Source organism: Anomalospiza imberbis, chromosome 10 (genome assembly GCF_031753505.1).
Source record: "Anomalospiza imberbis isolate Cuckoo-Finch-1a 21T00152 chromosome 10, ASM3175350v1, whole genome shotgun sequence".
Lineage (NCBI taxonomy): Eukaryota > Metazoa > Chordata > Aves > Passeriformes > Viduidae > Anomalospiza > Anomalospiza imberbis.
Genome location: NC_089690.1, coordinates 8,213,512 through 8,236,649, shown reverse-complemented (window position 1 = coordinate 8,236,649; position 23,138 = coordinate 8,213,512). Strand labels below are relative to the sequence as shown.

The following is a 23,138-nucleotide window of genomic DNA, read 5'->3' as shown; positions in this document are numbered from 1 at the left end:
GTGACAAGACTTGGACACTACACTTCTTTCCTCACATTCAGGGCTGTGGCCATTGCATGGCAAGAAAGCAGGGGAACGTGGGTCTGAAGTTTATCTGCCACAGCAACATAACACTGCTGGGCTTTCATCAGCATCTGGGCTTTCCTAGCTAGCCATAAAATGTCACAAAACATGTTTCTCTTTTTCTGTGAGTCTTACTGCCTATGGAATTGGTAGATCCCGAGTAGTTTATAAAATTATAAACTAACTGACTCAGATTCTTACTTAGCTCTTTCTTCACAATTTTAGATAGAAGCAGGTGTATTTCCAACATGCAGAAACAAAATAAATGACTCTTGGGAAAAAGGAAGGTGCTCAATCTGAGTCAGGATATCTGTGTTCATTAGAGACACAGATCTTGGTTTTGAACCTCAGTTTTACTGAGGGTTTCCCATATCACAAAAATGTTTGAAGACTATGAATCATGAGTCCAGACAATGTTTAACCTCATTTTACCAAGGAATGGCTTTTTTGTCATCAGGTCAAGGAAAATTAATTCATATTTCATACTACATTTTTCACAACCTGCTCATGGGAAAAATTGTTATGAGAAAATGACTCAAATTATTAATCAAAGCATCTTTCAAAATATGCTCAGCTTCCATAATAAAATTTAAAAAAAAAGTTGTCAGCCCAACCTATCCACTACATTGGTAGGTTCACCTGAGTGCTTCTGACTATGGAAGTGCACATCAAACATATTACTGGTGTCACTGAGGAAATTATTATTTCCGCATTTGAGCTTTATTACACTGTACTTTCAAACATCTGTGTGTATAGTCTGGTGATCCCTCTTAACTTTGCAAGCCCTAAAAACCCTGCTGGCAGGATGCCTCCACCAAGAGCAGATTTGTGATGTAAATGCGTTTGCCACTTCCATTAGTTCTATTGCTAAAAGCCTCCCCCACCACCACTGATTTATATACTATAACATATCTGTATCTCTCCCCAATGTGCAAGTTAAACTACATAAAATGCTGCCATCTTGTGTTTAGAGACAAATTAAACACAACCTTTTAAAAATCTGGATTATGAAACGCAAAAGTGAGATCTACACTGTCAGCGTCTTACGTTGAAGAAGATTGGAGTGTATGGATTACAGAAAAGTGGAAGCTTCACTTAATAATTTAGTTTTTAAAATCTCATCCTTAGAGCAAGTGCTGATCCCTCTTGCAGTCAGGTGCAAGGGATGATTTCCCCAAGCTGATCTGGTGACTGTTTAACCTACTTGAACCTTCCAGTCACTGGTGTGAGGGGTCACCATGGCAGAGTAAAAATAGCAAGAATGGAGCAAGCAGAGATTGCCCGCATAGTGAAGATGCTCTTCATGTAAGAAACTGTTAATGGAGAAAACTTACGACATTAAACACTGCCACTATTGCAATTGATAGCTTGTGTATACCTGTTGTGAAAAAGCACAGCAGCTTTGCTTTTTGTAAACAACAACTGGAAATACTTATTTTGACTGTGCTGGGGCTGGGCAGGTTTAGCAAGGCCCCACGCTGGGGTGGGCTGGGCCTTACACTGATAGATATGGGAAGAAATTCTTCCCTGTGAGGGTGGTGAGGCCCTGGCACAGGGTGGATGTGGATGTCCCATCCCTGGAAGTATCCAAGGCCAGGCTGGATGGGGTTGGCAGCAACCTGGGCTACTGGAAGGTGTCCCTGCTCAAGGGAGAGTAATGTAATGTGATGTGATGAGCTTTAAGCTCTCTTCCATCCCAATTCTTCTTTGGCTTTGTGACTTGCAAAGCTCCAAAGCCCGAGGGAGCGGAATGGATCCCGACGGCTTTCTGATCCCCCCGCTCCGTGACCTCCTCTGCTGCTCGAGGCGGTTTTGATGCCGGATCTGAGGATGTTGTGTTACCCGAGGATGCCCACGCCCTTCTCAACAACCCTCACCTTTGTGTGTCGCTGTCCTGTTACAACCCTGGATAGCATTCCTGAAGGAGCACGCTCAGCTGAATCCGTGCACCCATAGGGCCGACAACCCTTTCACATTTCAATAAAATTTATTCCATCCGCCCTCTCAGCGCCGTCCCTCGGTGCCACCCAGCCCCGCCTCCGACAGCCACGTCCCCGGCGCTCCCCGAGCGGGCCCCGGCCGTGCCCGGCTCTCCTCCCCGTGACGCGCTCCCTCCGCCCGCTCCCTCCCCTGAGGGCTTTCCCCGCTCCCGCCCGCGCTGCCCAACATGGCGCTGGCTGCGGCCGGGCGGGGCCGCGGCTGCCTCGGGCCGCTGCGCCGGCTGTGAGTGCGGGCCGGGGGAGGCCCGAGCGGCCCCGAGCGCGGGCAGGGGCGGCCGGGCCGGGGGCAGCCGTGGGTGCGGGCCGGGGGCGGCCTGAGGAGCCGGGGGGAGCTGCCCACAGCGAGCGCGGAGCCCACTGCCCGGGCAGGAGGGGAGAGGGCTCTGCGGGGCGTGAGGGGACACACAGGAGCTGGGCTGCTCTGTGGGAAGGAAGAGCAAATAAACCCTCCTGGGCCTTAGGGAATCGTTGTTGCAGCTGCCGCGGGTCCCATGAAGCTGCCCCGGCCCCGGGGGTCGGTGCGCAGGCTGTGCTCGGGGAGGGTGACCGTGTCGGCTGTGTGTTCCATGTTCAGGACATGCTGCAATTCCTCTTCGCAGTGTTACAACCGAGCCCTAGTTGTGTGGTGTCGAGGCCGTCCCGTGTCTTTTTGTCCGATAACGCTTAAAGAATGCTGGACTGGATCCAGAATTCCGACCTTGTTTTACATACTGATTAAAAGAGTTCCAGGAGTTTGCTTTCACGGCTCTATCCAGTCACTCCACTGCCGTTATCTCGTTTAGTTAGCATTAACCATCTGAAGTTTAACTTTCCATTTCTAAAATTCTCCATAGCTTGCCCTTACTCTTTCACACTCTTTTCTCTTACACCTTTGCTCTACAAAAGCAGCTTCTGTGGCCTTTTAAAGCGTTTTTATTTTATGGTTGCTCACGTCTTCCTTCCCAAATACTTCATGAGTTAGCCTCTCTGTAATAAATAAATCGGAGTTGTTGGCTGTTCTGTTTACCAAAAAGAGGTTTTTTGCTTGTTTGTTTTAAGAAAACTCCTTGATTATTTCTGTTTGAATGCTTCTGAAAAAGCACAGGGATAATTTGTACTGTGTCCAAGTGAAAGTACTGAGAGATCTGTGAAATTGAGCAACTTCCCTTGTTACACTTGAGTATGTTCTGTGTCAATAGATGTATCAGAAGTTTCAGTGCTGTCCTTCCGTCACCTGAAAATAAAATTAGCTCAGCTGCCACTTCTTCATATGCACTTGTAACACTTCTGTCCCTTTATAATTGCACAGGCAATGGAACCAAGTACGAATATTTGTGAAATGGGCCTCAACGATAGGTATGAAATTTCACTTCTTTAGCTACTAGCTTAAATTGCTGTGCACTCTGGATGGTTTTAGAGTATTAGTTGCTGAAAGACTGCAGGGTTTTTTAATAAATATTCAGAATTTTCACAGTTTTTGGAAACAGGAACCTGTAGCTAACGTAACAGAAATCATCTTAATGTTTAAGCAACATTTTGTATAATTTTATCTATCATATTTAGGTATTTGGAAATTAATGAAAACTATTTATTTTTTGTGATGTTTTCCTCTGAGTCCTTTTCTGATACAAATGTTGCAAAGTCTGTGAGAATTGTTTTTTAGGCATAATGGTATTTAAAAAATATATGAAGGAGAGTAAAGGGGTTTACCAAGATTATTTAAACTCACTCTGTGGTCATGTTATCTAAAAAGTTATGTTTGAGAATTCAGAGATCTATTTTCATTTTATTGTTTAGTTTTAAGCTATTTAGTTCTCACTAAGAAGTCTCTGTCAGTGCTGGCCGTATACTTCTATCAAGTTGTGGCAGCTGTCATGACAGTTTGTAAGTCACTGATTAAAAAAAAAAAAACAAAACAACAAAAGTCGATACTTGTTATTTCTTTGTCACTGTGTATCAGGGGGGAACAGCACTCTTCCTATGTGAATCACTTCTGTTGTGGGGGACACAACACAGCTTTGGTTGTTTCCTAGTTAGTCCAGGAGGTACACAGCACAACTATAAGCATCAGCTGTTATGTAGTAGTGGGATTTTTTTTTTTTTTTGGGTTAGGATAGATTTCTTGAATTCTAAAAAAGAAAAAAAATGGCTTAAGTATACTTCTGCATAAGGACTCTTGAGTTAAAAATTCAAAGAGCAGCTTGGAAATGCTTTTGGGTGAAGCATGCTTTTTTCATTATTGAAGAAATGCATAAACTTTATAAATAATGTAAAAGAAACCAGAATTTTAAAGTTGCTTTGTTTCCAGGGATGTTTTTGTGGCTTGGTTGCTTACTGTGCTTCATCCTTTCAAACAGGAGGTCACAGCATAGGGAAGATCCTTATTGCAAACCGAGGAGAAATCGCCTGCAGGGTGATGCGAACAGCCAAGAAAATGGGGGTGAAGTCTGTGGCAGTTTATAGTGAAGCAGACAGGAATTCCATGCATGTTGCAATGGTGAAGTATATTCATTAAATTTGGCTGATGTTCATTCATAACGGTATTTTTCATTGATAAGTTCCATGAGTAAAGCAGATTTGGGTGCTGATGCAAAGTTGATTTTCACTTCTGTAGACCTACTGCCAAGTTTTCCTTGAATGGGTGGAAAGTTTGCCTGGTCTCTGTCTCAACACCTGACAGCTTTACAGGAAGTGCATTCAAGTTTGGCTCTCTGACTCTGGACAGCCAGGGGTTAGAGAATGGACTGTGATTTTGGGGAAGAAGTCAGAATTTGTTCCACCCAGTTGAGCCTCTCCAGGAGGAAAGGCAGTGATTTAAACTGCAGTCAGATAAGTAATATAATTAGCTCAGAAACTCATTTAAATTTGCTAGTAAACAGTCTCTGTTGTATGTATTTTTTGTAAAACAGGCAGATGAAGCATATTGCATTGGTCCACCACCCTCACAGCAGAGTTACTTGGCCATGGAGAAAATACTGCAGGTGGCCAAGGTCTCAGCAGCACAGGTAAGGAGATCAGGGCCTTACATTTTCTATTACTTCCATGTCTTTAGTTCTTTATTTTTGCTCATCTTGCTTTTCCTTAATGATCTATGAAATGTCTGAATTTTCTAAGCTGAAGTGATACAAAAAACAGGCTGGTAACATTTTTCTGTTTTAGGCTATTCATCCAGGTTATGGTTTCCTCTCGGAAAACACAGAGTTTGCAGAGCTGTGTAAGCAGCAGGGAATCATCTTCATAGGTCCTCCTTCATCTGCTATCAGAGATATGGGTATTAAAAGGTATCTATTTCTGATATGTTACTTGGTTATGCAGTTCACAGCTTGGCAAAGCTGATTTTGTTAACAAATGACCAGTTGCTCTGTAAATGTTTTATTCTGTCAATTTGCATTGTATTTTTACAGTTCTCTTCAAAGGAATAAACTCCAGGTTTATAGCTTTGTTTAGAGATATAAATGGTCAAGATTGTTCAGTTATTGGGATTTTAGTAATTAAATAAGTAATGATTCTACTTTTCCAGAATTGAAGCATTTCAGTGTAATATAGGTAAAGGTTCAGCAGTCAGATTGGATAGGTCAAAAGAGCAGTGGAAAAGAAGCACCAAATCATCAGGGTTATTGTGGCTCATGTAAAATTATAAGTTTAGTTCATCATGGAGGATGTTATTCTTAGTTACATAGAACAAAGTAAGACTTTTAAGATATGAAGTATAAATTAAGAATATGGAAATGAAGTTATTACTGACACAGGAACTGCATAATAGTAGTTAGAGAGAATTAACTTTATCACCTTATAATGTGAGAGTAAATTTTCTCAGTAATTTAACGAGCTTTGCATGCATTTTGGAAATTAGAGTTGTTATGCTTGAGTGTTTTATGTGTGGTGTGAATGTAGCCTGTGTAATGAAAAGTTCTGCCTTTGTACAACTTTAAATGTTGTAGCATACAGTTTTAATTTGAAAAGGTTAGATTTTGGCATCTATAATGTGGAAAAATCAGTCAAATTAAAGTGTAATCCTGCTAGGAGAAACAAAAATATTTGTTTGAAGCATGTGCCGAATTACAGTCCAATGCTGTGTACCTCACCTATGCAAGTAGTCCTGTGGGGGCCTATTGTGGAACTGTTTTCATGGAGAGAATTAACATTGGGAACATTAGACAGGTTGGAGCTTAAAGTAAGAAAAAAATATTTTTATCCTTCTAAATATAAAACTGTTCTGTCAAAGCACTTCCAAAGCTATAATGTCTGCTGCTGGCGTTCCTGTTGTTGAAGGTTATCATGGAGAAGATCAGTCTGATGAGTGTCTAAAGGAACATGCCAGGAGAATTGGATACCCAGTAATGATTAAAGCTGTCCGTGGGGGTGGAGGGAAGGTAAGGAACTCTTCTATTCATCATGTGCTGTAAAGTTACCACGGCTCAGGATCTGTAACTCAATTTTCTAAAAGCAAACAAAAACTGGAAAAGTGCTTTGTGATAAAATTTATTAATAATCAATCCAGCACTATGAAATCTCATTTCCCTTTGATATGCAGAAGATAAGGAGCTGGAATAAACTTGAAGAGTTTTGTTTATTTCAATAAGTCTCCAGTAATTCACATAAGCAGAAAAGTTGTGCTATGGATTTGTGCAAAATGAGATGACTTTAAATTGTTACTCTGTGATAGCTTTGGTGACTTCTTTTGCTAACTGTTTTAAATGTTGCATAAGCAATGATTAGAAATACCATTTTGTGTCTCGATACTTTTTAATGATGGGTGAACTCCCAGTCTAAATCAGATTTTGCTCTGAAATAAATGTCTCTAAAATTACATATAGAAAATTTTAGTTATTTCCAAAATAGCTAGATTTATTTTGTAAAAAATAAGTTTTTCCCTGCCATCCTTGGAAAATTCCTTTACTATTTGAGGACAAAATTGAATTTTGTGCTCACTCATATCAATGGAATGATAATACATATTTTTTACACTTCTTATGGCAATTTCAGTGGGACTTCATAGAATTTTCTTACTGGAAGCTGCTAAAGTTTATGAAAAAAAGGAAAACTGTTATTTTTAAGCTAATTTCTCACTCTGTGAGTGCAACAAGGATTTTCATTGTGTGCAGAATTTTTAGATATTTAGATAAGCCTTTTTCCTGTATTTTAGGGCATGAGGATTGCTCATTCAGAAAAGGAGTTTCTGGACCAACTAGAATCAGCAAGGAGAGAAGCAAAGAAGTCTTTTAATGATGATGCAATGCTGATTGAGAAATTTGTAGATAAACCAAGGTGAGAGATAGATGTTTCAATATAAACACTGTAATATTTATTCTACTTAAATAAACCTAAATAGCTTAGTTTAGTTAAATAAACATAACTAGCTTAGTTGTAGGATTAAAATTGGTTTTGTGTCTCTGATTTGCACTGTGAAAGTTGTTAATTTGGTCAAAATTGTTTATAATTTATTGAATTTCCTGTAGTGGCTTTGTTTTGAATGACAGTAATTAAAATGCTACTGCTTGGGTGATGTGGCAGTGAGATTTCTAAAAATTATTTGCATCTAGGAAAAAAATCCCTCTATGATATTTAAACTATAGACCTTAGTCAAGCTGTGATGGTGTTTCTGCTGCCCTCAGGTGTCCTAAACCTGTTATTTAATCTTCCTCTACTTTGATATTTCAAACAGAAGTGAAAGTCTTTAGCTCATGCTTGGCCTGTGAAACGGAACCAATTTATTCTTTATAAAGAACATCTCACAGAGGTCTGTTTGACACTCTTGTACTTTACATCTGTTCTTCCTTGAAGCATCACTATAGGGAAAGCATTTATTCCTAAGAAATTGAGGGTCTGCTTATGCTGTCAGGTGGACATGAGAAAAAACTCATTGCTGGGGAATTTCTTGTGCCAGGATTGGGGGATTGTTGCAATGGTGATGTATTTTTATTAGTTTTATGCATAGAATAAACTTCTGCCACCTAATAGTTATCCTCTGAAGTGTTGTTTGGAAGTGAACAGCGTTATTCCTGAGCCAGGACTGCCATTGTCTCTTGTGAATTGCTGCACAGTAAATTATGAGGGAAATAATCATTATCAAATTAATAGTGAAGTGGTTTTCCTTTTATTATAATAACTGAGAAAGTTATTCAGCCTTCAGATATTTGTCTTGCTTATGAGATTTCTATGAGATTTCACTGCAGTAGTTGGTATTAGGAATCCTCTTTCATTTAGAAGATTGAGTAAGTCTAAAACAGTAAAATCTTGCATAATAGCAGCCTCACTTGTACAATTTTGGCATTTATTTAAGGGCAGACACTTAAAATTGTAAGAAATCCTACTGATATATAGAATTTTGAAGTCTGTTTGAAGCATTAAAATACATTAAAACATTTATTTTTATGGAACAGGCATGTTGAAGTCCAGGTATTTGGTGACCAGCATGGCAATGCAGTGTATTTATTTGAAAGAGACTGCAGTGTACAAAGGAGGCATCAGAAAATCATTGAAGAGGCACCAGGGGTGAGCAGAAAATTGTTAATATTTTTTATCAACTGCCATGTTTTTATAGTAATTGCTATCCCCCACTGAGAGTATGTGGGTAATAATTTATTTGTAATTCTCAGACCTGTTTTAGTTTTGCTGCAGAAGATGTTCTAATTGAAAAAAAAAAAACTACATTCTTTAGGAAAATGATTCTCAAAGAAAAATTATGTAGATTTCGAGTATAACACAGATCAGGGTTTCACTACAGTTGTTAAATACTGTTAAATATTTATGCATACCAGGTTTAATATCAGCAATAGTTTGTAATATTATTATTGTTATTTACAGCCAGGAATTAGTCCAGAGGTTCGAAGGAGACTTGGAGAAGCTGCTGTCAAAGCAGCTAAAGCAGTGAATTACGTGGGAGCAGGTAGGTCTGGGGAGGTGCAGCTTTTAACTTAATGAGACTTTAAGTCTCAAGCAAATGGCATCTGCTTGTTTTTTGAGTATGACACACATCCCTCAAATTTTTGAGGTTTAAGCAAGTAATCATGTAGTTAATGCTGATGTAATTACAGATTTAAATTAGCATACCTGACCTCAAGACTATCGGCAGCCGAAGGATAGAAAGAAAAAAATTCAGGGCAGATAATTTGATCAAATCAGCTGTTGTTGGAAAGTGAGCATTATGAATTAGTAAGTTTGAGCTGAACAAGGGGAAAATAATTTTAGCATACAAAGGGTAATAATTTATATGCAAACAGTAGTCGTTAAAAAAAAATCACAACTCACTTTAAAGTCCACACCATTTCCCAGGTGAAAAATAACCTCCTGAAGTTATTTGTAAATTTGTTTTCTCACTGCTTTCTTTGGATATTTATTCTTAAAAAATTACATACCCTATGAATATTCAGGATACTTTTGAAGAGTCTTGATGCACTTTTTAAATGCTAATGAAATGCAGCTCTTACTGTAGAGAATGGCTACTAAACAAAGGTCATGTAAATATACAAGGAAACAACCCTTCTGTTTTCAGATCTCAATTTTGTGACCCTTTTAGATTATTTGTATAGAATTTAATGAAATTCAGTATGTCTGATTTAGAAATAGGAGACTTGGCATAGTTGAGTTCAGTGTCTTGGATGTCTTTTCCATAAATGGACACCTAAGCTGCTCTTAGGTGAAGTGTCCTTTTGTTAAATACTTCAGGAACAGTCGAATTTATTATGGACTCCCAACATAATTTTTACTTCATGGAGATGAATACCAGGCTGCAAGTAGAGCACCCAGTCACAGAGATGATCACTGGAACAGACTTGGTGGAATGGCAGCTCAGGGTGAGTGTTAATTGATTTTACACGTAGAGCTCCTCCTGAGTGCTGTGTGACACTGCAGTGAGAGGCCAGATGGGTTTCCAGATCCTCATCTCCTGCTCAGCTGTCAGGGTAGAGTTTCCTTTGCTCCACAGGAACATCTCACATTGCTCCATTGGATGTAGAGCATTGTTTAGGTGCTCTGAATTTCAACCATGCCTCTCCCAGCTGTGTAGAGAGAAAACATTTTTAAAGTGTATTTGGAGGCATTACAGACAATGTGGGAAGTGGGAGGGAGTGGGGTCCTGATCTTTCCCTTGCTATGCTGAAAATTTCTGAAACTCTAATTGAAATCTGTGGCCCAAAAATCATTCTTGCATTAGGCTGTAGGAGGAAAAAATCTTCACACAAACCTGTGCCTGAGTGTTATACCAGTATAGCCACATTCTAAAATAGATGTACAGTGGGGTGGACTGGAGCAGTGGAGTTCCTCACACACCCAATTTGCAGAGATGATTCACGCGTTTGAATGATCACAGGAAGTTTTGGGTATTAGGTGAACTTGAAATAAACCCCAATTCTGTTTGCATAAATCCAAAAGTGAGGACAGAAGCTTAAGCAGTGTGAGATTAAGGGTGGGGAAGTGTAATCAGAAAGAAAATTAAAATGGCAATGCTGTTGCAAAAAGAAGGAACATTTGTCTTCCTTATCTCGTCATGGAAATTGAGAATTGAATCCTGAGTTAGAGCAGGGATCAAACAACACTGGAAGAAAGAGAGAGAGAAGGTGAACAGGTTCAGTGGTCTTGGCACTGTTTTACTCCTTGTGCTTTTTAAAATGTGCTTCCTAGTTGTTCATATTCAGAAGAAATATAGTTAATATTTCATATATCAGCATTCCAGAATATTGCATTAAATATCCTGCATTAAAGAAAAAACCTATTGTTTTCAGGTTGCAGCAGGAGAGAAGATTCCTCTAATGCAGGAAGAGATCCTGCTCCAGGGCCATGCATTTGAAGCTAGAATATATGCTGAAGACCCTAATAATAACTTTATGCCAGGAGCTGGGCCGCTGTTGCACTTATCCACCCCTCCAGCAGATCGTTTCACCAGGATAGAGACTGGAGTCAGGCAAGGTAAAACTGAAGGCAGTGATGGAAGAAGAAATAATTAACATCAAGAACTTATCTTTGTAAGCATTCCCCTCTTTGGCCTAAATAAGTTTGTCTAAAAGAGTGTTATCATATAAAGACAAATCCCTACAGAATTATTCTTATGATTTTCCACGTACTTTTGGTCAATCACTGAATATTTTATTTACCTCTTATTTACCTATACTCAAATTAATGTCCACTGGATCATGGTGGTGATATTCTCCTCACTGTTTAGCAATCCTGCATTCTGATTGCAATAAAGAAAATTGAATTTGAGTAATGTTACCTTTACAAACATTTATAAAAAGTCTCTGCTGAAATTGTCCTTCAAACTGAAATACCAGGTCACATAATCATGTCCTTAAACAACTTTAATCTTGAGAGAAATGTGGCCATGAATTGTGCCTGAGTCGGATGCCGTGTGGTGTCCAGTAATTTGCATTACCAACTTTCATAAATACTTGGTTGCATGTTACAGCATCTTTGTTTGATTGCCACATTCCAGGTGATGAGGTTTCTGTGCATTATGACCCCATGATTGCAAAGCTGGTTGTTTGGGCTGAGGACCGGCAGGCAGCTCTCAGAAAGCTGCGCTACAGTTTGCACCAGTACAATGTAAGTGGAGGAACCCAGTGTGATACCACAGCTTGAGCCATCAAAGTATGCAGAAAATACTGCAGTAAAACAAAAGTGGATTCCAAAAGGCAGCCTGCCTTGCTACTGCCATTTCAATTTCATTAGTTGTTTGCACAAGTTGTATTTTTTCCTGATTTGCAAACTGTTTTCATTGGTGGAGTGAGTAAAAATAAGTGTGAAGCCCAGTTTTACACACAGATTTTTTAAGTTTGTGGTATCTTCAGTTTGAATGTGCACCTGGGACTTTGTAGAAGGGTAAGGCTAAACAACATTTTCAATCGTTGTGTGAGCTTTCTCAGACTTTAAGGGTTTTCTTAAATGGAATTTGTGTCAGACAATGTTTGCTTGTAATTTTTAATTTATGAAAAGAACTAAGTTTTTAGACTATATATGTGGTAAAGAAATACGCTATCAGTTCTTTTTAAGAAACATTCTGTTTTTCCCCTGTGAAAACTACAGGTATTATAACTGTTTTCAAAAGCAGAATTCAGAAGGTTTGGCCTGAGGTGAGACTGAATATTACTTGTGCAGAACTAATTTACACTTTTAAATCAACAACATGAATGTCACGTTCATGTGACTGAGGTAGTAAAAGTGTTGGGCCCCTTACTGTTTTAGCTAAAAATGAAATTTACTGCAAGAAAAGAGAAAAGAATTCTTTTGCTTTTTCCAGAATTTTCTTAGCAGTTCTGTCAGTAAATGTTGACAGCATAACATAGTTACCAGTTTCACTGAATTCTCTAAAATAATTATGTTGTTTCATTAGGTATTTTGCACTACAGGAAATGGATAGTACCTAGTAAACTTATAGAAGTCCCTGTTCCTACTTTTTACTATTAAAAGATCAAATATGGGATACTGAAACTATCGTAACTCATTTTTAATAAAAAGCACTTGTCAAGTTAGGACTGTTCTTTTAAATAGCCAGAGCACAATTTTCCAAAAGTAGGGTTTTTCTAAAATTACCTCCTGTTACTGTTTCTGGGAAAATTTGCTCCACTTCACAGTGGACAAAGGCAACATTTAGAAAACCGAGTGCTTTTGAGCAATCAGTTTTTTGAGTTTTGTTTTGGTTTTTTTTTGACTTTTTGCAGTCAGTGGTTTAATTGATAATAAAACTGACCAGTTGAATGAATTATATTTTGTTGGTAAACTTTGTGAGCAGAAAGCTGTGTATTCAATAACTCAGTTTGGCAATATGCTTCTGTTTCTTTACAGATTGTAGGATTAAGCACTAATATTGATTTCTTACTGAGCCTGTCAGAACACCCACAGTTTGAGGCTGGAAATGTGCACACTAATTTCATTCCTCAACACCACGATGAACTATTTCCAGCCAAAAAGGCAACTCCACATGAAGTTATGTGTCAGGCAGCTCTAGGGCTCATACTGAAAGAGAAGATGCTAACAGATGCTTTCAGAGATCAGTCAGATGGTAAGGATCATTGTTTTGTATTGTTTTATTTTATGAGTTCATGTACAGTTACTTAATTTGGATGTTCTTTCTTTGCCCTACTTTGTGCCTGCTCAGGGTTCTGTGTTCTGGCATCTCCCAGATATTTACACACAGGGCAGACTATATCTTTTGTTAAGGATCAGGTATGGAATGTGTCACCACTGTAGTGTCCAGAGCACTTCCCAAAGCCCTTCAGACAGGCACTGTCTGAAAGATCTTGGGATTCATGGTCAGTGACACTGTGAGCTCTTTGCTCTTGATAAGCACAAGCAGTGACCTTCTGCCTCTGTTATTCCAACAGTTGGCCAAGGTCTTCAGACAAAACTAACCTCTGCTCTGAATGGGAGAGGCAGTAGGGTTTAATGGAACCTTCACCTAATCAGGACCTGCTGTGGTGTAATTGAATTCTGATGTTTAAGGATGTGTTCATGGAAAACAACCAGTGCCCTTCTTAGTGTCATGTTTTCTGTAGGTCACACAGCATCAATTTATTCAGTGTTGGGGATCAAGGAATTGTCACTCTCTGTGACTACAGTAGCTCCCCAGTCTTTTCTGTGCAATATAAATACATAAATATAAAGGTATTAACAGCAGGACAATGATTTTAAGGCCTAAGTTCTAAGTGTTGTGTTTTGCTGAAGTAGAATGAAAAATAACATATTTATGTATCTTGTGTTTTAGATAAATTCTCACCATTTGCATCCAGCACTGGTAGAAGAATAAATATATGTTACACTAGAAATCTGTCTCTACTGGATGGGGAAAACAGTAAGTTAATAAAAAAGTGTGTGGAGGGAAGGGAGGTACTTGATGGACGAAGTTATTTTAACTGATGCTTGAAAATTCAGGCTAAGAAACTGCATAGAAGCAGTATGAGTTTTATGCAGTGTAAGCTGGGAATTCACAGAATTGCATGTTTAATCCACACTGTTGGATCCTGAGGACATGTAAACCAAATTAAAATGTCTGCTAATTATTGTTCGTAATTTAAATGAATGAGATTGAGATTTTTAAAAGAGCAGAGTGCCATTTACTTTTTTAAAACTTCTTTTTGGTGTGAAAGGAGTACTTCTTTGTGGATATTCTCAGTTCAGTCAGAGAGAAAGAGGGTTTTCTAACCAGGCGAGAGCCTGGGAGACAGTTGGGAAAGAATGTAAATAACTCTTCAATCTATCTTGTTGTTCACATTGTTTATAGATAGGTTCTGCCACCGTGCGTCATTCACTGCACACCAATGGTGTGAGTGTTTTTACTCTAAGACCAATGAAATTAGTCTGCACGATGTTCTCTATAAATAGAGCGGTGCATTTGAAATAAATCGGAGTTCATTCTCTTTGCCTTTGATTTGGAGTCATTTTCGTTCCCGTCCTGCTCTACAGCGACACTTTTTCCCCTCACAGACTTGTTTTCTGTCCAGATAATATAGATTTTAGATAGATGATTTCAGGTGTTCATCTTTTGAAAGAAAAATTGTCTAAAATTCAGTATGAATTCTGCAGTGTGTAGTAAACTAATCTGAAAATACTTGTTCTTATCTTAGTGTTGGTAGGCCTCGTTTTTATTAAGAAAGCCTTGATACAGTTTATAGATACAGTTGTCATTCTCTAGATACTCCAATTAAATCTACTCACACATGCATATTTCGTTTTATTGAACAGTTGTGGATGTAGCTGTGAGTTACAATCAAGATGGGTCATACAAAATGCAGGTACAATTTTTTCAGATACATCATTAGATAAAAGAATCCATTTCTTGTAGGTTTCTGTTAGTGTTAATTGTTACTAAAGTTGTTTGGTGATTACAGATGCAGGATTCTGTTTTTAGTTTGCTTGTATCCATTGCTATATACTGTTACTTTGACCTGAAATTATCTCTGCTAGATGCTGGATTGGCATGGAAGAGCTATTAAAATGTTTCTGACAAGGCTAAGGAAAGTGTTTGTATTTTCAGTATTTAAAGGTCTTATTCTTTATTTTCCTTGTTAAATTTGTCTGTTTAAAATATGGGAAGTTAGATTTAAATCTGCATTTTAAAAGACTTTTTTTCCACAGGACTCCTGCTCTATTCTGTGCATGAGAATGGATCTCCTGTGGGATAAATAAAAGCTTTCTAGAGCATTATCTGCAAGATAACATTTTATTTTGAAGATGGAAATTGGAGAGTGATTATGAAATGAGCTGAGGAATCTTCTGGTTAGATAATTGAATGATACCCCTTAGAATTGGCTTCTTTGTCCTTGCTATAGAGCTCCTATAGTAAGCAGCTCAAGATGCCTTAGTTGTAGATAATTTTGTGTGTGCAGATGTGAGAGTCTCCAGTTGTTGGCTTAATGGGGTTGTTTTGCTGGGTGTTCAGTATTCCTTCTGGTATCCCCTGTAGTTGAATGTCTTAATTCTCTCAGATTTGGCACCCAGAATAGATGAATACTCAAGAATGCAGTCTCTATTTCTTGCTTTAATAGTCAGAATAGGGGAATTAATAGAATAAGTATTTATTAACTGCTTAGACTTTACAGAGATGGGTGTACTCAAAAAATAGGGATAAAATGATTGTGCTTTCAAGGGTATATCATGATAACTCAAACCTTCACTTCTACTGATATGAAGACTGAAATAACCCACATCCCTCCTGTAACACTGGGGTTATTTTGAGTGTATTGATTATCTGTGTAATGTCTGACAGCTTTTACACCTGAGCCTCATCTCAGAAGTCACATTAGCAATGATGAGAAGAGGCTGGAAGGGATGTAGGGACCAGTTGAGGAGGGAAGTGTAACTGGGGAGAATGTAGACTCCTAGGGATAGAAGGAAGAATGGGCGTTGACATGGAAATGGAGAGCAGCTGGAGATAAGAGATGTGAAGACATAACTGGGGGCTTATTATGAGGAGGACAGTGCCTCTGGAGTGTTACAGAACCTGTCCTGAGGCAAAGCCAGCAGAGCAGGTGGCTGGGCTAGAGCTGGCAGGCACTCAGTGCTCAAGCAAACGATTCTCTACTCAGAGGAGGTCAGTGTCAGATCAACAGCATCCTTTCAGTGCATGTTTTCAGTGGAAGAATAATTTGTAACTATGTAAATGAAGACTTGGCTTTTATTTCTACTTGTACCATCCTGAAAGACCAGCAAGTCTCTGATTCTGTGCTCAATGATGTCAGATTTGGAAGTAAACATATAAGTGAAATGTAATGTATTTACCTTCGTGTTCTTACAGTCTTTGTGTGCTGCAGTTGTAGTACAGGTGCAGCTTCCACTGAAGGAAAGGGTGGGATGGGATGAAGGGTACTCATAAATAAATGACCTTTTTGTTTGGTCTTTCTTTTGCAGTTTTAGTGTGTCATTGGCACTGTTTCCATTACTGCTCTGTTCCTTTGTAGGTTTACTGAATGTGTTGTAGTTCTTGTCCTGCAAGCTTCCAAGACAGAGGAAGTCACCTCTCTTTTGGAAAACATTGTGGAATATGTCAGCTGAATACTATGAATTCCTCAGTTTAAAGAAATTCAAGATGCTAGGACAAATTAAAAATATTGGATTTTAATAGCATCACAAAACTGAATATTATGGGGTTTTTTTTGTTTTTCTTGAGAAATAGTATATCTGTGTTTAAGATAAAAATTGTCCTGAGTGAATATATTAGATAATTTGCTGATAATTTGTTTTTATTGGATACAGAACAGTCTCTTAACTGAAAAATAAATGATCCATAATATTTAAAAACAAGGTTTTTTTTGAAGTTCCAGAGTTGTCTATGCAGAATCACAGGTTTTAAGGGTGCAAATAGAATCTTTTGATTTATTGCTCATGAAGGGTTAACCTTTGTCCTTATAAAAGCATTTAACTTTCAGATTCAAGATAAAGAGTTCCTGATTTCTGGAGAGATCTTGAAAGAAGGTGATTCACTTTACTTGAGGTCTTCAGTAAATGGAACAATGTCTAAGTCCAAGTTGGTCATTTTGGACAACACCATTTATCTGTTCTTCCCGGTAACGTTCCTTTCTTTATTATCACAAATTTAAAATTTTGGAATTTTAGCCATATAAATGAACAATATAAATTGCAATAGGATGGGAAAGAGAACAACAATTTCAGTTTCTTACTTTGACCTACCAAGTTTTGATACTTGTTGGATTTCTATTGGAAATCTATATTCTAATTGGAAATTCATCACTTGTGATGAGTGAGAAAAGGAATTACTTTTAGAAGGTTAAAATACAGTTGGTGAGTCAGGTCTGGAAATGACGGTTTAGGAGGAGGGAACACAAAATACTGAATTTGTCAGGTATTTAAGTTTGTCACAGGACAGTAGCAAGTACTTCAAACTGACAAATACTTGAAAGTTCTTGTAACTGGTGTTTTAATTTCAGTTACAATTTTTAAATTATATGACAAGAACTAAATCAGTATTGGTCTGAGGAAAGATAACTTCAGCTAATATTAAAATAGGCAATTATGAGTTACCATGGCATTAAATGCCTTGCATATATGCAAATGACATTTGAAAGAAAAGGTACTCTAACTTCTATTACTAGGTTGGTAATTTTTATTTACAATTAAAACATTTCAAGGCCTTAAAGTAACTCAATGTAATCTAAATAAATAAATAAATAAATATTAGTCTCAGTAATTAAGCTCTAGCTCTGAGCCCCTTAAGACTTTCAGCAGAATGCAGCAAAAACTTGGTTGCTCCAGTGATGAGAACAAAATTACCCATGCTGGAATGGCAAAGCTCAGTTGTCCTGTGGTATCAGAGTGGAGTCTGGGGTGAGTGATAGAGTAGAAATCACAGGATTTCAGGGCATGGGAAGGATGTGGGGGATAAGGAGTCTTTGAGAGACTCTGGGAAGCAACTCTGAGAGGACTTAAGGGATTTTGAATAACAGTGAGAATTTTTGACTAAATTTAGCACTGAATTAATTTTACTGTAAATGGTGAAGCACTCAATAGCAGTGGCTGGCAATGAAGATGCCAGCGTGTCTCCTGCTTGTTGCAGCAACCTGCCTCCCCTGTGCAAACAGCCTTTATGCATTTTCCAAAACCTTCTGCACTGCTGATGCATGAACAGGGAAGGTCCAAATGTGGGGTTTGCTCAAAGAGCCACGTGGACCTGCTTTGTCACAGGGGTTGTTCCTTCCTTGCTGGTCCTTCCAGCAGCATGTGTGACTTTCTAGGCCTCAGACACTGGCAAAGCAGTGACCATCACAGTCCTAGTGCTGCCCTGACCTCAGGGTCTGCCACCCTCAGAGCTGACTGCTTTGCCTAAGGCTGGATCTGTTCTTTCCCTCTGTCAGCCCATCTACTGGTGCTGTTATTTCACGTTGTTAACTCACCTGTGCTGGATTTTCTTTTTGTAGGAAGGCAGTGCTCAGATTGGCCTCCCTGTGCCCAAATACTTGTCTGCAGTGAGTTCAGGGGCAGAGCAAAGTGGAGCTGTGGCACCCATGACAGGCACAGTAGAAAAGGTAATTATAACAACATGGGTGGGACCTGAATTTTCCAATGTATTCAAATTTTCTCTGCCAGAAATAGTGCTTCTGTACTGCCAGGAAAGAACTGGGCCAGAAATGTCAGTGCTGTGTGACTTCTGACTGCAAAAAGCTTTGTTTACTCTGAGTTTTCAGCAGCCACCTATGGCTTTTTAAGGCTTCCATTCTTTCTCTAGAGCTCTGGAAGATCTGAAGTAATGCTACTGCTTAAATAATTTTTTCTTCATCTTAATTACTTCCCAAGTCAAAGCTCTCTGAAGTGTTATGGGCTGTTTGATTCATTTCATCTAACAAAAGACTGAGATGCACTTGCAAAAGAAGAAATACTCAGAAATGCCTCTTTTGTTAAGCTGTGAATTGATTTAATTTCCTTTATCTCAGCAAGTCTTCTGCATTCTCTGTACAGTGACAAAGTTTCAACAGAAGAAGATTTTCTAGAGAGTTTGGTGGTTGAAAGATTCAGCCACTAATAAAAAGGCATGAAGGGTGGTGGAGTACATGGAATGGGGATCTCTGACATCCTGAATGAACACTCCAAATCAGAGTAATTGTTGAAAAATGAGGTGGCTCCTGCCATCTTCTTTCTGGATGTTGTTTTTAAGACTTTAGGGACTGGCTCTAGGAAGAGGTTCTGCACTTTTCTCAAAATAGAATTGCTGGAGCCCAGAAAGGGTAGACTATACATCATCTCTTCTAGTGTTTCTGGTCATCCTGTTGTCTGGTACTGACCCTCTTTCTGTAGGCTCTGCCTTCCCTTGAGGAGATCTATCTGGAACTATTCCCTATCTAGAGAAGTCCCACACCAACAAAAATAAAGATTAATATGAGGCTGTTTTGCAAAACCTCACTCACACTGTGCATTGTGTTAGTCAAGATCCAGCTGATTTTGAATGGTACAGGCATAAATGATTTTCCCCCCCAATTTTCTCCTGAATTGCAGGTGTTTGTGAAGGCAGGGGATAAGGTTCAGATTGGAGACCCTCTAATGGTTATGATAGCTATGAAAATGGAGGTAAGTGACATATAAAGGTTTTAATTATTGAGAGAATAAAAATCTGCTCAAAATGTAATAATTCTTGGTTGCATTATTGAAGTTCAGTGTAGAGTGCAGCTTGCAGATGTCAGTATCACTTCATCTGCTGTAACATCAGTGTTGTGTCTGACTAGCTTTCAGAAGATTAAATTTGCTTTTATTTTACTAGCAAATGATGATTATATAATCCATGGTATTCTGCAGCTGTTTTAACGTGCATTTGGGTGGTGGTGTCAGGCCTTCTGTCCCCCCCTCTCCTTTGACTTTTTGAGCACAAAACTGTCTTGCTGTGTCTCTTGGCTCCTGGTTGTGATCCAGGCACATGGATGTCTGCAGTTACTTCAAGCAGAGATTTAATAATAATAATACAATTTACATAAAGCTTTATGAGGAGCATGCTAAAGATTCTGTGTAGTTATCCACACAGCATTCCAAGGACTGGCATTTTGGCCATTTTACCTTGTCACAGTGCTTGGCTGTGGCTCAGATTGCTTGAATTACAGTTTCTGTAGCCTGAATTGGTTTGGTTTGACTATTAGTTTAAAATAAACCTCAGTTTGTAGCAGCAGAACTAACACTGTTGAGAAAATCTGCCTTCCTCTCATCGTGTTCTTTTTTAAATTACACTCAAATTCTATTAAATAAAATTGTGCACTAAAAAAAACATACATACAAAGTTCTTTGCAGTTGGATGCTAAATGTGTTCGTGCCTCTCCAGCTGATATGCAGACTGACATTATCTGAGTTATTTTTAAAGTGCTATTGAAATATAAAATGTAAAAATTAAAAAGCAGTTTATTATTTAGAGAGCCCTTAGATGTGAGGATTTAATATCTGATCTTAAATGTTTTGATGCTAGACTAACCCTATGTAGAAAACTACCAAGAGGCAAAGCTACAATATCAAACTAACCTGGTACAATGACAAGCAGACCAGCTGGGGGTTGGTGTGTAAGCATGCTGTTCCTTTCCTGTCGTTAGTAGCTGTATTTGTGTTTAATCTGCATTTTGCCAAATATCTGCCCACTAAAGACCCCTCCTGGCCCGAAAACAGAAATATCTTTAGTAAAGCTGCAGATTTCTCTTAAGGGAACAGATCTGCTCTCTGATTAACATTTTGGATTAATACTGTGTTATTTCTGTTTGGTATTCATTACAACAACAGAAAGTATTAGTGAGGTAAAATAAGTCAGCTGTTCATACTGATGATCATTCATATGATGGTGATGATAATTCATATAAATGTATTATATAGCATTTTTTTCCCCAGTATACTTATCAAATATTCATGAGAAAACAAAGCTTGAAAATGGACTTGGAGTATTTAAAAGAAGGTTCAAAATAAAACATGTCAGAGGAAGGAATTAAGTGTGTTCAATCCTAATTGCACCAAGCAGTAATGCTGGCATTTGCTGGAGAGAGAGGGAGGGGAACCCCGTGAGTTGTCTGCTGTTCACGCTGGCTGTGTTTCTGTGCAGCACACCATAAGGGCTCCCAAGGCAGGAGTGATTAAAAAGGTCAATTTCCAAGAAGGTGCCCAGGCCAACAGGCATGCTCCACTCGTTGAATTCATGGATGAAGAGGCAGAGTCAAAATAAAATTCAAGGAAGGTGCATTTTATTTTTTCTACTTTGCTGATTTTCTCCTGGAAGAAGATTTCTTCATATTTTCAGCAAACTGTTTTGTATGAATGGGGGATTGGTTTCCTCTGCATTTCCTCTGAATTTCCTGACTGTAAATTATGCTGACTTCACTGAAATTTGGGTATCACTATACTGTAATTTTATTTATAACTTGTGGACCTATGTGATTGTTGTCTAGTGGTTTGCATGAGGAAAGGACTCGAAGGAAGAAGATGTGAAACTCTGAAAGGTTCAGAGAGGTTAATAAGGACTATAAGGTACAGACAGGTTGGGTTCTTCTTATTCACAGCTGCCTTTTTTCCCTTAAATATGTGAGGATTGATTTGAAGGAAATCTAAATGACTGTTTTTCTATTTTCTGGCAAAATTCCTGTTTGTATCTTATGTTTTTGACTTAATAGGGAATTTAAGATTGTTCTTAGCTCAGAATCCCTCTCAATCATTTCTGGTGCATCTGTTTTTCCTGTTTACCTCAATGAGTTGTGAAAATTTACATTTCAAAAATTATTTTAATATACCTCAAAATATGTGACGCAAAGCATTTCTCAAATACATTTGCTACACTAATCAAAGTTAAAATGTAACTGCTTTCCAAAAATACCATTTGAACTTTAAACATGAAGTAGTAACATAGAAACATAAGCTTATTTAATACTTAGTGTGCCAAAATACAATACTGACTTCAAAATCTTCATTTACTGTTACCATATTGTTCATGTTCTAATGTATTTTTTATAGGCTGGAATGAAGTACACCACAGTCTTTATAACAACATGAAACGTCACTAGGAATAATAGATTTTTTTGTATCTGCAGGGTTTCAGAAGGGAAAATTGGTAGGTTTTTGGATATGCAAAGAAAAAGAATTCTCAGTCTAAGCATACTGATAATTTGCCATAAATTTAACTTATTTAACCAGCACCTTAGAGAAACAAGGGAAAGAAAAAAATATTTTAATTGTTGCAAACTTCGAAAGTCTTTTCATTTTTCAGTCAATGTGAAGTTCTGTTATCATGTGAAGTTTTGATATACTAATTTAATTAAATAATCTGTTTTCTACTGCAGAAAGGAATAATCAGATGCTGCAGTGATCCCAAGCCTGTAGTTAAATCTGTGCAAATGGACCCTTACCTGAAATCTCATTTCTGAATCAATATACAGTATCATGGGGAATTCTCTGGTCTGCTTTTCTAATTGTGCAGCCTTGTCTGCAATGCAGAAAAAAAGTGGTGAAAAAGCAATGACTCTGGATGATCAGTGTATTAAAAGCATATTTTAATACTTTACAATTTTCCTTCCAATCCTGTGGTCACCTAGCAAATAATTAAATTCTAGTGATGATCTTGTAGAATATTGCCACTGTTATTTTTATTTACTGCCAAATAAAAATTAAGTGTAACTTGGAATGTTTGTTTTGATTTTTCTCCATTCTGTTCTTTCCCTGGTTGCTTCTGTTCATGCATTGGATTAGAGGGTTTAAGCAGCTGTTTCTGTATCATCTGATGATGATGAGCACAATCTGCAGATGACATTGAGGAGGCAGTAATCCAGACACTCGTGAAAGGGTTTCACTGCAGGTAAAGTAGGCACTTGTTTTATCCAGATTTGAATCCTCACACAGGAGCATGAGCTCAGCCCTGAAGAGACTCAGCAGCTTGGCATTTATTTTTTTCTCTCTCTGTGACATGGCTGTTTCTAGACTGACTTTGCTGCACTGAATCTGTACCAAAACATTCAAACTCCCAGCAGGAGGTTCTCTGCCCGCTCAGTCTGCACAGCTTGGCTGCACCACAGCCAGTGCAGCAAAACATTCCCTGGGAGCTGACAAAATGTCCTCCCTCCGGAGCCAGGGGAGACAAATAATCTCACCAGTGTTCATTTTCCCCCACTTCTTAAAAATTGGCTGTTAGGTTTTTATCTCTATAGG

At 38.4% G+C, this 23,138-nt stretch overlaps 1 protein-coding gene across 2 annotated transcripts; it reads left to right on the top strand.

Annotated features, from left to right (window-relative positions):
• The first annotated feature begins 3,351 nt into the window (after nt 1-3,351).
• MCCC1 (methylcrotonyl-CoA carboxylase subunit 1) lies at nt 3,352-22,617 on the top strand. Of its 2 annotated transcripts, XM_068200398.1 has the most exons (18): nt 3,352-3,398; nt 4,400-4,539; nt 4,952-5,047; nt 5,202-5,323; nt 6,268-6,415; nt 7,189-7,310; nt 8,426-8,537; nt 8,850-8,931; nt 9,711-9,838; nt 10,766-10,949; nt 11,473-11,582; nt 12,822-13,038; nt 13,741-13,827; nt 14,718-14,767; nt 16,901-17,038; nt 18,407-18,514; nt 19,479-19,550; nt 21,049-22,617. In XM_068200398.1, the coding sequence occupies exons 2-18, from the start codon at nt 4,459-4,461 to the stop codon at nt 21,166-21,168; spliced, it is 1,977 nt and encodes a 658-aa protein (XP_068056499.1). In that variant the 5' UTR covers nt 3,352-3,398; nt 4,400-4,458; the 3' UTR covers nt 21,169-22,617. The 2 variants fall into 2 exon arrangements, with proteins under 2 accessions (XP_068056499.1, XP_068056500.1); XM_068200399.1 differs by lacking the exons at nt 16,901-17,038; nt 18,407-18,514; nt 19,479-19,550; nt 21,049-22,617 and adding an exon at nt 15,111-16,770.
• Nucleotides 22,618-23,138: the final 521 nt, after the last annotated feature.